This window comes from Brienomyrus brachyistius, chromosome 1, assembly GCF_023856365.1.
Source record: "Brienomyrus brachyistius isolate T26 chromosome 1, BBRACH_0.4, whole genome shotgun sequence".
Taxonomy (NCBI): domain Eukaryota; kingdom Metazoa; phylum Chordata; class Actinopteri; order Osteoglossiformes; family Mormyridae; genus Brienomyrus; species Brienomyrus brachyistius.
The window spans coordinates 50,371,308-50,387,138 of NC_064533.1; the positions used below are offsets into that span (position 1 = coordinate 50,371,308).

General features: G+C 40.4%; 1 protein-coding gene across 1 annotated transcript in view; it reads left to right on the plus strand.

Moving 5' to 3' along the window:
• thsd7ba (thrombospondin, type I, domain containing 7Ba) overlaps positions 1–15,831 on the plus strand; it is a 100,045-nt gene that overhangs the window by 72,534 nt on the left and 11,680 nt on the right. Inside the window, exons 15-21 of the mRNA XM_049003305.1 lie at positions 1,970–2,218; positions 2,540–2,718; positions 12,657–12,790; positions 12,870–13,023; positions 14,410–14,551; positions 15,243–15,358; positions 15,602–15,719. Of these exons, the coding sequence (XP_048859262.1) occupies positions 1,970–2,218; positions 2,540–2,718; positions 12,657–12,790; positions 12,870–13,023; positions 14,410–14,551; positions 15,243–15,358; positions 15,602–15,719 (1,092 nt within the window). The remainder of the gene's footprint in view (positions 1–1,969; positions 2,219–2,539; positions 2,719–12,656; positions 12,791–12,869; positions 13,024–14,409; positions 14,552–15,242; positions 15,359–15,601; positions 15,720–15,831) is intronic.

The following is a 15,831-nucleotide window of genomic DNA, read 5'->3' on the forward strand; positions in this document are numbered from 1 at the left end:
ATGGTGCATCTGAGATGTTGGTTTGGACTGTAACAGATGTTTGATGTATAGCACATTCTCACCGATGTTTCCAAGACTTTTTCCCCCCATAAGCTAACCTCAGCTTTTGGGTTTTAAAAGCGAGCTCTTTAATACTAATGCAAGCACTTTTGACTGCTTTGAAGTTGTTCTTGCTAACATGGAGCTAACGTATAGGTGTCAAAAATATAGTAACCTGTAAAGCCATTTCCAAATAACATAAACCCTAGACCAAGTCTATGGTATTGATCTGGACTGTGAGACTGGTGAGAAGTGTGGAGTTCATGATCTCTGCTGCCCAAAAGTATACCTACATTAGGTACCTTACCAGCTTTATGTAACTTGTGTAATAACCCAAATTTAAGTTTTGATTTAATCCTTAAGTTAATGATCACAAGTTTGCTGTCATTTGTCTTGATCATAAATCTTTCGTTGCCTGTAGGTCTGAGCAAGCTCCTGTTTCTTTCCTCATATTGTTCTTCTCTAGACTTTAGAATTGGTCTTGCTTGTCATTCTGAAAGTTATATATGTCACGTTCAGCGTGACCAGGTGATCGCTCGGACAGGCAGGCTGGCAAGGATCGAGCAAACAGGCAGAATACAGGGCAAAACTCGGGGTTTATTTGGGGTACTGGGAGCAGGAAACAGATCCACAACTAACCACAATGACAGACCTCGAACTCTGATAAGACAAGAATTCAAATAGACAGGACTGATTGAAAGTAAACGGACACAGCTAGGTACGATCAGGGAAGCACACGTGGGTAAGCAGGGGGCGTGGCACACACGAGGAGCGGACGAGCCGGGCATGACAATAATAATTGTGCAGCTGCTTTTTACAGTATAGTCACCTGGCAGCTATTTTAGACGGTTTGTTTTCCCTGGAAACTCATAACGCCTCTAATTTTAATAGGTCACTGTTCGTTACAAATAACTGTTGTTGTTTATGGCAAAGTATTTTGCCTCTAAATGTTTCACACGTTTCACAGCGCAGAGGATGGTGATTTGAAAAGCTTTTTCTTTCTGTATTGTCGCCCTTTATGGTTTCAGACCGCTTCTGCGTGGTAAAGTCGGTAAAGGCGGTTCCTCATCCTCACAGCACAGGGATGCGCACCTAATCAAATTCGGAAATAAATAAAGAGAACATTAATGCGTTTTCAAAGTGACACTGAGTGTAATAAAGTATTATGCTTTAATTATATTTTATCAGTCATGGAAAGCCATCATCAATAATAAATACGGGGGGAGGGAAGTTAGAAAGGGTGCGAGACGTCGCGTTTAATTCTGAAGCAAACTGACAGATTGTCGCCATGCTGCTGCAGCTGACAGCAACTTTGCGTCGCTAAGCACTGTTTGCAATCAGACTGCATATGATCAGCAGAGGCAGATGGCGTCTCGCGGAACGCCTGGGCGGAAAACAGGCAGCGCTTGCGCGGAAGGGGGCACGCGCCGGGATTTTAACGTACGCGGTCGTTTCACGTTTTTGTCTCTGAGGTCCACATAGGGTGCGTGAAACATTAATCAGAAATTTCAGCTTAAGGTCTCTTATACCATTTACCAGATTTTTAAATCAAAGAATTATATTTACAGGATTCTCAAGTCTCGCGCATTGATCATGAGACACACGTTTGGCGCCTAATGTAATCTCACTCCAAATTTTTGATTAAACTTGTATATGTTAATATTGTAGCGGCTGTATATATAGTTGATGGATGCAGCAAAAATATCAGTAACAGAATAACATTCTAGTCATGGAAGTAAATTTATAAGATTTTTTTTATTATACACTTTTAATAAATATCATTTCATTTTCTTATAAAAATAATGTATATTTCATAACATCTGTAAATTTTCTATTTTAATTTCTAAAAATCTGTATATAGTGTACTTTGCTGATATAATTTTAGAGGCTATATTTTTATGTTTTCTCCTTCAAATAAAATGCATTACAGGCCGCAGCAAGAAGAGAGAGAAATGCCAGAACTTGGAGCTGCATCCCTTAGTGGAGAAGGAGCCCTGTCCCTGTGTGGAGATGCTCTCTCAGCCCTATGGGAACTGGTCGTCCTGCATTCTCCCAGAGAGCCACAGCTGGAGGGCTCAGCGGGATACCCGCGAGTGTGGCCAAGGCCTGCGACTCCGGGCCGTGTCCTGTGTAGACCACGAAGGCCACTTGGTCGACCCGGTTCTGTGCAACAACACAGGTACCAGAATTTAATCAATAACCACTAGGTGTGATGACCTATACTAGACCTGTGTGATCTTTGTTAAGACTCTTTATTGGCAAACTTTATAAAGATCAGTATTATTAAACAATGGCGGGAGAAATGAGGCTTTGAAGCCTATTGGTGGAAAAGTTATACCCTTTTATTCACCCGTTGGTTGTGTTTGACAGTACTGGGTAAATACTCAGTGACTTTCTGCAGTTGCTGTTATTTACACCTTCAAAAAGTCTAAGGTCTAATGAGACTCTACCCACCTTTCTCGTCTCCTCCCTGATGTTACCCGTGGACGCTCCATCGCAGGGTACTTGGAGGAGGTCTGTCAAGTCCCTTGCCCCTTGGACTGCAAACTGAGTGAGTGGTCAGCCTGGTCAGCGTGCAGCGCCTCCTGTGGTAGCGGACTGAAGGTCAGGTCCAAGTGGCTACGTGAGAAGCCTTTCAATGGAGGACGTCCCTGCCCCAAGCTCGATCTGAAGAATCAGGTGAGTGGGACCTTGCCAGTTCTGGTTGTCTGGGGGGATTGGGAAGGAACAATTAAACTAATTGTGGTATAGTATAAATTTTCAAACCTATACTATCGCGACTATACTATTGCGAATAAAGTATATTCCAGTGCATATATACCATATTTCAAGAATATGAAAATGTTCTACTTGGAATTATTGTAAAAGGACAACGACCTCAACAGAAATGAGACAAATAATACTGTCTAATAGTGACAATTATGATTAATAGTAGAAATGGGACTAAATAAGTTAACAGAATCACTTAACCTGTCGCTCACTTGTACTGTGTAATTCAAGTTTTTTTTCCCCAGACTGACACTATGTGTGTTAACTTAACAAATAATCATATAATTTCACACATGGTGAAGCAGTTGCATATACACATGCAGTGTATATAATATACCAAATGACCCAATCCAGGTAATCAAAGATGCTGTATTTTAGTATTAAAATATATTTAAACAAATTAGACTTAGTATGAAATGAATTTTAAACCATAGAACAACAAATTTCCATGAAAAAGGTATTGTGAATTTGTTTGTGCCAGAGTAAATTTATTTTGGCAAAAAAAGTAAATTAGAAGAATTAAAACTGCTAAGTGCATTATAATCATTGTTTGGTGAATATTTTCAACTGCTTGCATATACAAACATCAAGCCTTTGGTTTTTTATTATACAACAATAAAGACACAGAGAAGAAAATGATTGAATTTAACAGAACAGATATAGTGTCCCTCTCCACTTCTCCCACCATGGTACACGGATATACACCGAACCGAAGCAATGGCAACGCTGTGGAGTATGTTCTGTGAGACCAGAAACTGTCAGGGGAGGTTCTGTTTATATAGAGTTAGAACCCACTTCATTTATTCAGCTGTCCAAGGAGGACTTTCTACGCTGTTGTCCATGTGACGTGCATGTATTTACAGGTGGGGATTTCAGGCACCTGAGGCTGGTTGTGTTATCATTGGTTTCCTTCTATCTCCATCTTATAATTTTTGATGTATTCTATGCCTGTGCTAACAAAATTCAGTCAAAAATTATATATACAAAACCTGGCACCAAACTGTATTAATCCAGACTTCTGCATTTCTTTAAAACTTATAGCCTGTTAAAATAAATCGTTTCCAAATGGCAAAAATGGTCTACTATTAAATAAGAGTAGTACCACGTATGAGGTGAGCATTTCTTAGGGTGGACAATATTATTCTCCATTCCCACAGCATTATAGCACAGACTGTGTAAATACAATGGGCTGACGGAAACAACACCGCACATATTGTTTGTCCATAAAAGAGTGCACAGAGGGTGCATTTCAAATTGCTTGCCCTTTGGAAGTGCGGGAGTGAGTCGTTTATTTTCACTGATGGAACAAGTCAATACTGAGTTAATGTAGCTGGAAACCCGACATGCTTCGATATTCCAGGCTGAAGCTTTTGCTGCCAAAGGAATTTTTGGTGAGCAGGGAGCCATACTACAGCACAGATATATAAAAGTCAAATAGAGCCACTGTGCAAAAATGTATGAGATGAAAAACCATGACGGCATGCTCTATTCGCAAATGTGAATGTGCATAGCTGGTTTCAAAAGGAATCGATCCACTTGGCTGGAGCCTTACAGAGTAGCATTCTAGTATTTTTTTCTAGTATTAAGATATTTTTGTTCTTCTGTGATTTATTTCTTGGTTTTCATTGGTAGATTGACATCAGCGGCTTCAGCAGCACGAACCAGCAAGCAGAAGGAGAATGCAGTGGCTCTCTCAGGCTAACAATAGCTTCCCTTAAGCGGAGGAAGCCGTGGGAAATTATTTGTCACGAAGAAAAATAGCCACAAAAAGGCAGCACTCAAGAAAAAATTTCCATTGCCCTTCTGCAAGTCTTTTCAGAGTCAAATGGCAGTCAGTATTCATGGCTTGTGAGGCAAAATCCACATACCTGTAGCTGTTTAAGAAACAGAAATCCACTGAAACTTGATCTTATTTGCTAAGAACAATATTTTATGATTTTAAAATTGGACTTGCAGGGAAGGTCCATTGGTAAATGAGAAATGAATGGCCATTGTTAGATGGGCAGAGGGGTGTGCATTTTTAGGTTATGTAAAACTGAGCCAGATACAGGTAAGATTTTTTTAATAAGGAAACAATTGTAATGATGTGCAGTACTTAAGAAACCGTATTGTATTTTTAGTAATATATCCCTTCAGTACGCAATGACAGACATCCTGACAAAATACATTTATAACATAAAGCAAAATATTGGTGGTCATTCTTAAAAGATATATATGTGTGTGTGTGTGTGTGTGTGTGTGTGTGTGTGTGTGTGTGTGTGTGTGTGTGTGTTTATTTATTTATTTGACTGAATTGCTGTTTTGTAATTTTTGCAAACATCCCATTTTCAACAAAATTTCAAATGCTAAATATACATTTATTGACATATTTATAATAGATACTGTTTATAATCAAATATCATAACTCGCCATACAAAATAAAAAAGCAGCACTTTTGTGATGTGCCCCACAGCAGGATGCAAACTTAATGGATATGTACCAGACCTGGTGTAATTTATAATTAGGGACCAGGTAAAGATTCACAATTAAAAATGGTGTATTTCAACATGTAATAATCTGGCATGGCATAAAAGTGTTTTTTTAAGCTTGTTTAATGTGACATATACACAATGAAGGAAAACCCTTGCTAGCATCAGTGTACACTTAGATTTTTTTCCCCCTCTTCCTACTTTTTTCCACACTGTATTCCCCATAGGGTCATGTTTTAAAGAGGAACTTTAAAGAGGACTTTTACTTTGAAAGCCCTCTGTCTGAATGGTCTTTAGAGGACACTGTCACTGGTAGAGGTCAGCATGCAGATGAGGCAGATTGCGTGAAAAATATTCAAATGTGTTCATTTGGAGATTTATGTACAGATGGTTAAGTGGCCGCTAGCAGGCTTTATAATGTCCCCAGCTTAATTGGTCTCTAATAAGCTGCCAACAAAATATCTCATACTGCTTTTGCTAATGCCTGTTTTAATCTCTAAAAAGGGAGATGAATTTTTATCGGTATCATCTCATTATTGGCGGCAGGCATTGTATTAGTGATATTGGCACACCTGTCTGGCATCATCTGTGTGAATGTATGGTGAAGTTGTTGCAGGTGGTTTCAATTTCTCCCAGTGGACAAGTGCTGAGGCTTGATTCAACAGATTATATTGTTTTTTTTTTTCTAATGGGCTGGTACTTATCCAATACTTCTTTCACCTTTCAGGTGTTCCCCCTTCACACAAATCACGTGTAAAACCTACATCCATAGCCACATGGCCACCTGTATAATCCCTCTAATCACCTGTGAAATTTCTCTGTTTCAGAATTCAGTTTATTTTGTTGGAGTGGACAAAGGGAGAGATGTAGGCAAGTTATGCACTTGATCATATTTCTATTTATAGGATTGCAGAAACAGTGTATAATGTGCTTGTGCCACTTCTAAGTATTGTAAGTCATTAGAATGAAGTTTATTTCTTGTACAAAAGCTTCACTCCATAGTCTCTAAATGCTGTGCTAACCAGCACGTTCTTCATAAGCTCTTAAAAATATACTGATTCTGTAACTGCCATCTTTTGATACCTTGATGCAGGCGAGATTTGATTATTCTTGCTGTGAAGATGGGAAATTTACTTTTCATTCCTGGTAGTATGTACACTTAAACACTGTGATTTCCCAAAGCTGGAGTAGCTCTGTAGCAATGTTCAGCATAACCGTGATGTTTTTCAATTAATGCTGTCTGCTGTAAGCTTATATTAGAAATAATGTTCTACCGGTAATGGTAGGGATGTAATCAGTAGGCTTTAATGCCAATATAACCAGTAAACTTAAACAACCAGCGTAAAGATTGGTTAGCTATGCTCATTGGCTTGGTGACCAGTTTGTGCTGAAATTAAGTCAGATTTAACTCATCATAAAATTGTTGAATTTGGTCAGAGGAAGGAGGTAGTGATTTAGTAAACATATTACTAACAGTAAAAATTAAAATAACCTGAAGATCCAGCTTCATATTTATCATGGCCAGTAATTATCAACTAGAACGTCAGCTTGGTTATCTTAGGCTTGAGCTATTAATCACATTTCTTATGGGAAACATCTACAAAAATGTTTTTGAAAATCAATTTTGAAACAAATGATGTTGATGAAACCTTTCACAGTGCTGGATTCAGCACAGACCTCCTTCAGCTTATCGCTGAAGCACCGTTACGAGTGTCCTGCGCTATCCACAGTCCCAGCACAGATGTTGCTGGGGCTGCTTGCACAGCTGGCAAAAAAAATGACTCGATATGAAATTACAGCCTAAAATGTAATTTACACAGTGCATCTGTCCTTTCAGATCTGCTGTGGCTGTCTCCTTCTTCGGCTCAGATCAGCAAGCTGTATCGTGGAGATTCTCAGTCATGGCTAAACCAGAGATGCCAAAACACTCATTGACTGGGCACCAGTAGCGTACCATTTCCCATTATTGTTTTATTGGAAGATTGGTTTGCTGAAAGTAGATTTGACTCTCTCTGGAACACTCATCTCATCGGAGATATTTAACCATGCAAAATATGTTTGGATCTCTCTTCTAATATATGGGGTTAAATAGTTGATCATAAAATTAACAACAATTAAATAGCTAAAAACCTGGATAACGTTTCAGCATTTTAACAATAACCAAAAATGGATCTCTGTTGATCAAAATATACAGTTATCTGACTATTATGCTCTGTAACGAATGGACTGGTATTCCTCTTGAGGAGCATCCCACTGTTTGTCCTTGGATCAGCTCTGGATCTTTCTAACTGTGTAAGTGAACTTGATGGGAAGAATGTCATTTTGTTAAAATTATGTATCGCACCCTAAGATATTGCCTCCTCCCTTTCCAGTGTGCACAGTCAGTTTTGTTGAAGAGGCAAGCATGTCATAGAGTGGCGCCTATGTGTTGAATCCAAAAAAATACTCAAAGATCCTCAAACAAAATGCTGTCTCACCACAAACAAGTCCAAGGATGTTTTTGAAAATATCTTAAACCCAGACAAGCACTGAACCAACAGACAGCGGCTATCACACAGCAACAGTGTGCTACACAGAAAGGGAGCAAAATATGTATTTAATATAATACTGTTCTTCCGGTATTGGAGTTAAGACTTGTAGTCTTTATCTCTGCAGGCCCCCATTATGCGCATGATTTAAGCTCTTCATTGCCCACTGGAGCTCTGAAACAGGCTTAGCTAGTGCTGCAGTCCGCGTCCTGTCACACTTGCATAACTCACCGCGGCCATAAGTGTCGTATCACACCCAGGCACTCAGTAATAGCAGCCATTCACTCGTTGTGCTTGCAGGTCTGTCGCTGTGCAGCGGGAACCACTTATTGCGTGGTCCGAACAATTTAAATCATCTTATGGGGAAATCAGTTTCTGGCCTGAAACTGGAAATAAATAAAATGTTGCTTGAATTTAAAAGTGCGGAGATACAGTGGCTTGTATGCTGGTACCTTGACGTGTGATCTGCTGCGTTTATGCGTCTCAGACATGTTCGGTCCATGACCATTAGTGTTTTGTTTTTGGCGGTGATGGTTATGGTGATCTCCTGGACATTCTCCTGGAATCTTCTATTATGACTGCAAATCATTACTAATTTAGCAGATTAATGTTATTCACTGATGGGTTATGTTAAAAAAAAAGATCTAAAAATGATGATTAGGTTTCCTGAAATGCAGTACCGTTTTGTAAATGTCTTCTACTGAGTGTCCCATGCTGCACCTTTCTGAAGCTGAGATCCGGGGTGTTTATCAGAGCTATGAAATATTTGCCATGGAACAAATACACCTTTCTTTAATGCACAGAACTGAATCAAGTCCTCTTCCATCTCCATTCCCTATGTGTGTTAACACAATACTTCCTTGACAAAAGAAAACAGATTTGAGTGATAATCCACCCCTGTAAATATATACTTCCACATCTTGCATTTGGTACAGTACATCGCCTCAGAATGATATTCTGCTTCAGACTACGGGTTTGATGAGGTGTTATTTGTTACCCATTGCCAAGGCAGCGATTAGCAGCGTCTGTAATCAGGGAACTCTATATTCAGGAAAATGTGAAGAAGGAGTGAAGAAATGGTTTCCTAGAAACTAATATAGCGTTACTGTGTCTTACTGGTTTCAGCATGTCACAGCAAAAATGTTGCAAATCTCCCGCTTGCTTAGCATGCGAGAGTGCCACATATTTTCTGGTAAGACCATTTGAACATTTTAGGCTATTTTAAAACTGCAGATTGATGCCAGGAATGAGAGTTTCAGAATTATCCTCTTTATGTCATCATTTTTGCAGGAAATATGTTAGATGTAGGCTCCAGGCTCTCTTGTGACGCTGACCAGCATAAGCATGGATGGATGCATGGATGGATGGAAATGTAAAATATTACCGAGTAGTTTAATTCAGCCAATACAAACTCCTAGGTCCCAAATCAGTCACAAACACTATTCAATTTTTACTGAATCATGTACTAGTCATGAAAATGGATCCAGATGCCAAGGTAGTATTCACTGGCCGGCTGGCTAGTCTATGAACTTCAGCTTTTTTTCAAATCACTGGTCCCATAGGAACGTGGTGTGGTTGATTTCCAGATAGCCGCGGATGCCATTTTTACAAGGTGCATTTGTGCAGGACAAGCCGACTCCTTTCAGTCAGAAACTCTGAGGTCGGACGTCCCGGAGGCCCAGGAGCAGCCAGGAGCTATCAAGCATCACTGAGCTCCTCCTATTCTCCAGATGGCCCAGAGCTTCCCGTTTCGTTAAAAAGGTTAGCCGTAGCCATATCGGCTAATTAGAATACCAAAAAACGAGAAGAGTGAAACATTTTGGCATGCCTAATGTTCACTTGACATCTGACAGCAGTGGAGTGCCTCAACGCCCATCAAATTGGAAAAAAAAAATTATGAAATGGCCATCTGCACCATGACTATTGATATCGTTCCAAAACAAAATCATCTAATTCCCATCAGACTATGCAACTATGTTCCACGGAAATATTTTTGAACTGAAGGAGGAGAAATATATGAAGACGTCCATTGTAGTTTTAAATTTTCCAATTCAATTTCCATGATTTAAACAACATTTCTATAGTAAATCAACATATCTAAAGTAATTATGTTAAACACCATACATGCAGTATATAAAATATTACTTAAAATATTTAAGGTATGGGCTGCAATGCTAAATTATGTCATTGCGCTGTATAATCAGTATCAAACAGTATAATAGTCTGTATTTTTTGGCGTTTTAATTCATATTGTTAGGATACTTTTTACTGAAATAAGAATGTAGTTAGTTTGAGTTTGTTTTCTGGTAGATGCTTTGTTATGTACAGTATGTCACAAAAGTTGGATATGTTTTACACCTGTATTTTGGTAGAGCATCGTGCCAGTATGTGCTGAGGGAAGATCTGGGTTTTTTTTTCTTCCTGAATCATTGCAATAATGTGACTCATCATTTTCTTCCTTTTTTGTTCCACATCTGTTGTGGCATTGTCAACATTCGCTAGCATCTTGCAAGTCTATTAACTCCCGTCATGAAAAGGAAATTTGTCTCCATAAGTCTTTATGCCACACTGTTGTTTTCGATTATGTACAGGTGACAGTAACGCTCCAATCATTCTGCAGTTAGGTTCAAACTGTGACACTTAATGAGGTTTACAAAGAAATTGCTGTATTGTGAAGCCTGCTGGAAGTCTTTAGAATTCTAGCCAAAGCGTTGGCCTGTAAGAGCTGTCGGAAGAGCCTGTGACCTTAACTAACGTGCAGTTATTTTCCTACTGGGTGACTGCAGCTGTCAATTGGGACATTTTCTCTGTAAAAGAAATTCATATTAGCTGTCTCTTTCTACAGTACAATTGCTGAGCTCATGCTGAGATTTGTCTGCAATTGCTTGCACATAAATCTAGTTCCTTAACACAGTGCTACCTGCTTCTGTCTTACTGCTCAAGGCGATGGATGTAATACCAACTAGCTTATCATTTATGCTGTACTTATACAAGGGATACACGTTAAACCAACGGTGGGCAATCTTATCCGCAAAGGGGCAGTGTGTATGCGGGTCTTCGCTGCAACTCCCTAATCAGATTACTAATTAGAGGACTGTTTGGCTGAACAGTCCTCACATCTGAGTTTGAGAAGCTGACCTAAAGGTTACCTCAAAAACCTGCATACACACCGGCCCTTTGCCGATAAGTTTGCCCACCCCTTAAACTGACAGTAGTAACTATTGAAACAAAATGGCAAGTTCAGTCCATGGAACTAGCTCTTGTGCTAGCAAAAGTCTGCCCTATGATCGTCGGCCATTTAATAAAGTCAGACCTGCAGCCCGTGACTAGGTCTCCTTGCCCAATTCGCTTAGACAGTGGTATGTAAATTAGAGTCTGGCTTTCTATGCACTTGTACCTTAACCAAGCATGAGACGGAGAGCATAAAAGGAGACGCTAAGCAAACTAATGGACATATCATTTCTCTCCCCTGCTGCTTGTCTCAAACTGCTAATGCGGACGTCCAAAGGCTCAGGTTAGTGCTTCTAATTCTGTATTTGTGCTCTGCTCCAATTAATGAAGGAAATGCATGCCAGGCTCCGCCATACTTATTTTGATAACCTCTTGCCGCTCCCCCATCTTTAGTGAAGAGTAACAGAGGCTTATTTTGATTTGAGTGTCCTTGGCGAGGAAAACAAGCACGGAGCACACTTGACTGAAATTCCTCCTTCGTTTCATTTACTGCCCCCGTTGTTGGTGGTTTGCGATGAGTCTGGGCAATTTGTTTTCTTGTGAATAGTGGGTGAAACCCTTTGATAGTGCCCTCAGAGGAGCATACCCCAGTGTTGTGTTATGTTACAGTCCAGAGATCCACTAGAGTTGTAGGAGAAACAAAAGCTAGAAGGGATGAAAGAGAAGAATACATTTTGCTCCAGAGAGTACAGAAAGCCATTATTTCTCCAATCATCACCAGATGGTTTCTTGTTCTAAGAGGTTTTGTACTTAATTTCCAGCAAGTTGTATTTTTGAAGCCTAATTTCCTAGTACAATTTGCAATGCATGTTCCAGTTAGATAATTATCAAAACTGCCACTTTTTGAGCATTAATGACAGTGGAGATTGGTGCTTTGCTTGACCTGTTGCCATGCGATGGTGGGATGGTTTTAGTCAGCCTGTCTGTATTAGGAAATCCATGATGTGGTCTGTAATTTATCTGTAATTTGGTGACACTTTGTAACTAAAACAAACGGTGTAGATGCTCCGGACAAAATATACATACAGATGAGTGCGTGCGTGAAGTAAATATGATTGACCTTTGAGCCCGTTGCGAACAGCTGCAGAGACAGATGGGAGATAAGAGGTACGAGGGCTGACTGTGTAGCCTTCAATACTTGGCACTGTTTGTTCCACCTTAAGCGACATTTTGTGTCATGTGAATTCAATATATATTTAAGCTTTCATAGTAATGACATTGTATTATGTGGTTTTTGTTTTTTCTGTACTTATGTGTCATGTTAGGGTTTTATAATCACCAGGTAAAATTATAATGGTGCTGACTGGCTTTGATTTTTCTTAAATTTTTTATTTTAATTTCTCTGTGACACATTTGTGTACCCTAACATAACCATTTGTGCATGAGCACAAATTTCGTTCATTTTTGGCAAGTAGACTAAAATCTGATGATATCTTAGCAGTTACTTAAATACTACTATAATATGTTTAATCAGCAACATCCCAAGAGAAATTAAACTAAAACAAAAAACTAAACAAATGTGTCACATGAAGATATGTGTTCCCTTATTTGGGTGCGCCGATGCCTGGTCTTTGTGTTGCCCCTTGACAGTCACCATGACTTCCCCTTTGTGTGTCCCCAGGTGTATGAGGCAGTGCCATGTCGCAACGAGTGTGGCCAATATGTGTGGGCGCCCGAGCCCTGGTCAGCGTGCGCCGTTAATGCCGTAGACGAGCTGCCGGGCTGCGGTGAGGGCGTGCAGAGCCGCAAAGTCAGGTGGGCCCACCTCTCCTCCCTACCACCATCGGCGCTGGAAATTGGGGCTGAGTGTTTCCTCCCTCCGGCCTCTTGGCAGATGCATGAAGAGGGGCGGTGAAGGTCCCAGCGATATCGTGGACGACAGCCTCTGTAACGCTGACGACATGCCATTCATGGGTCAGACATGTTTCCTGCCCTGCGCTGACGAGTGCGTCATGTCACAGTGGGAGCAGTGGAGCTTGTGTCCAGCAGTAAGTGTGGCATGTTATTTATGGAATAATACTCGACCATCCAGCTCCTGCTGTCTGTGTTAGCCTGGAGCCTACCCCAGAAGCACAGGACACAAGTCAGAGCACACCCTGAACAGGATGCCAATCCATTGCAGGGCACATACTCTCACATTCAGGGCAATTTAGTGATACAAATATGCCTAACCGCATGTTATTGGATTGTATAATGCTTTTAGCCAAGGTCTGAGTCACACATTAACTATGTGTACGGTACCATTGAGATAAATGGGTGTCCATCAGAAATTCAGACTAGAAAGTTGCACAGTAGTGTATTTGTGTGTGTTTGTTGATTGTGTAGTAAAAATGGTGTGTGTCAAGGTCTGAGATATATTGGACGGTAAGCCAACATTTGGTACTTATAGTTGTCATGTTGAATGCAGAGGAAATGGGCAGAGGTAGAGGCCCAAGTGACGATGACAAGAGGAAAATCATTATGGCCAGATAACTGGGTCAGAACATCTCCTAAACAGCAAGGCTTGTAGGATGCTCATGTTCAGCTGTGGTGTGTATCTACTGAAAGGAAAAACTATGATCCTTCAACATGGTGTTGCGCAGCCAGAACGTAACAATGCGGGATGTGAAATAAGGCTTTCACATTTGATACAAGTCAACTAAAGGGCTACTGCGGGACAAATGGCATCTGAGGGATGCATTGGTGGAGCATCTGAGGGATGCATTGGTCGAGCATTTGAGGGATGCATTGGACCGACAAGTCCAACCCACAGCTGTAGCCCAGAATGCAGCGCGGTTCCATGCACTTGTGCTGTGACACATTACTCTCATGATCATAAAAATTATCTGCCATTTATGCCACAGTAGCCCTTCTGTTGGTAGATATCACACAGCATAACCTTCACATCTTGCGTCTTGCAGTCTTGGCTGGTTAACACCCTGTTGAAGGATCATAGTTTTTCCCTCATCAGACCACTCTCACAAGGTACATACAACAGCAGACATTAAACACCCCCATAAGCCTTGCCATTTCAGAGGTGTTCTGACATTGACACTGGTAGTTTTCTTTGGGCTTCGTGTCCTGGTTCCTGATTTGGTCTGTTTTTCAACTTTTTCAACACATCAACCATCTGGGAATTACCTAGAGTTGCTTATGAGTACAAAATGATATAATCTACATACATTTTAATTTGACCTTGCAACATAATAATATAACCTGTGGGGTAGGGTGACTACATTCTAAAAACAGTATTTCTTCTAGCTTAAATATCCGGGCTTTGCTTATTAATAACATCATTTGATGTTTAATGTCTTCCCGTATGTCCCATGTCGTCGTCAGTGCCTTGTTTTTGCTGCAGTGCTTTAGCATCATACTGCCTGTCACACCTTCTGTAGCCATGTGACCAGAGCACAGTACGGAGGCGTTTAAGGCAGCAGCTGAGATTGTCACTGACCAGGAAAAGCTGCCCAGAAGACAACCAGACGGAGAGCTGCATCCTCAACAGCAACTGTTTTACTTACCACTACAATCTCTCAGGTACATTCAGCTGGTTAATGCTCTGCCATCTCTGGGCCAGTGAAGTTTTTCTCAGTGTCATCACTCTGGGGTCCTTGAGGTGGGAACTTAACCTGAATTGCCTCTGTAAAAAAAAAGGAGCTGTGGTGTAAAAACAAAATAAAACTGTACTTTATGTATGTCACTGAGTGTGATCATGCTATCATGGAAGGTTACGGGGTAAAGGACAGAGTCAAAACTGGGTTCAAAAGCTACAAATGGATTTTATTACTCAAAAAACTACAATGCTAAAGCCCACTTAAGGAAAGTGGACACAACGTGATGGAAAACTCTAAGCATAATCTCCCTGACACTAAAAGAACAGAAACCACTATATACTAAACCTGAATTAACACAAGCACACATCAAATAGTGTTACTTGCTAGGCTAAGCTACTTCTCACAAACCCCAAAAAGGGAAGCAGCCTAATCAGTCAGCTGGGGTTCATTACCTGAAGACGTGGGCTGGTGACCCATTTCCACAAAGAACCAACTGCTTAGTTTAACCGAGCCCTTTGCCATCATCCTGCATTCCATCTGCCCACACTAAGCAGCTAAAATAAATCTATACTTATAAATCTACTCTCTGTATTAAACAGTTTAGATATGGTGTTATTACCCTACAAGACACTGTACACAAACGTAAGCACTTCGCCTTTGTGTGTGTATGGTAGACTGGAGTACGTGCCTATTGAGTGAGAACGCCATATGTGGACAAGGCAAGAGGACAAGGCTTCTAGACTGCGTGCGCAGTGATGGGGAGGTCGTGGAGCTGAACATGTGCGAGGAGGTTTGCTCTCTCTCATTTTCACCATTATGTAGGGTAGAAGGGTGAGACTAGAGAGGAGACGCAAAGGGTTTTAATGTTCCAATTAGTTGTGTTATTTTCAATAAATGAGATGAAATGTATTTAAATATTTTACTGTCATGCTCATTGCACACCCCTAACAAAAATGTTTTAGCCTTATAAGTGATGGAGAGCTGACATATAACTAAACATGATGAGTAATATACTTTTCTTTTTTCTTTACAGCTAGGTTTAGTTAAAACCTGGAAGCTCGAGGTTCCCTGTATGGTGGACTGTCCAGTTAACTGTCTGCTCTCAGAATGGTCATCATGGACTCAGTGCTCACATACTTGTGGCAGTCAAGGTATTCATACATCGATTACTAAAATCATCAAATTATAATATATTAACGTTTTGTCTATAAATTAGGCTCTAAACCCCTTTCTGTCCCTGAGAAACGGATAAGCATTTCGGGG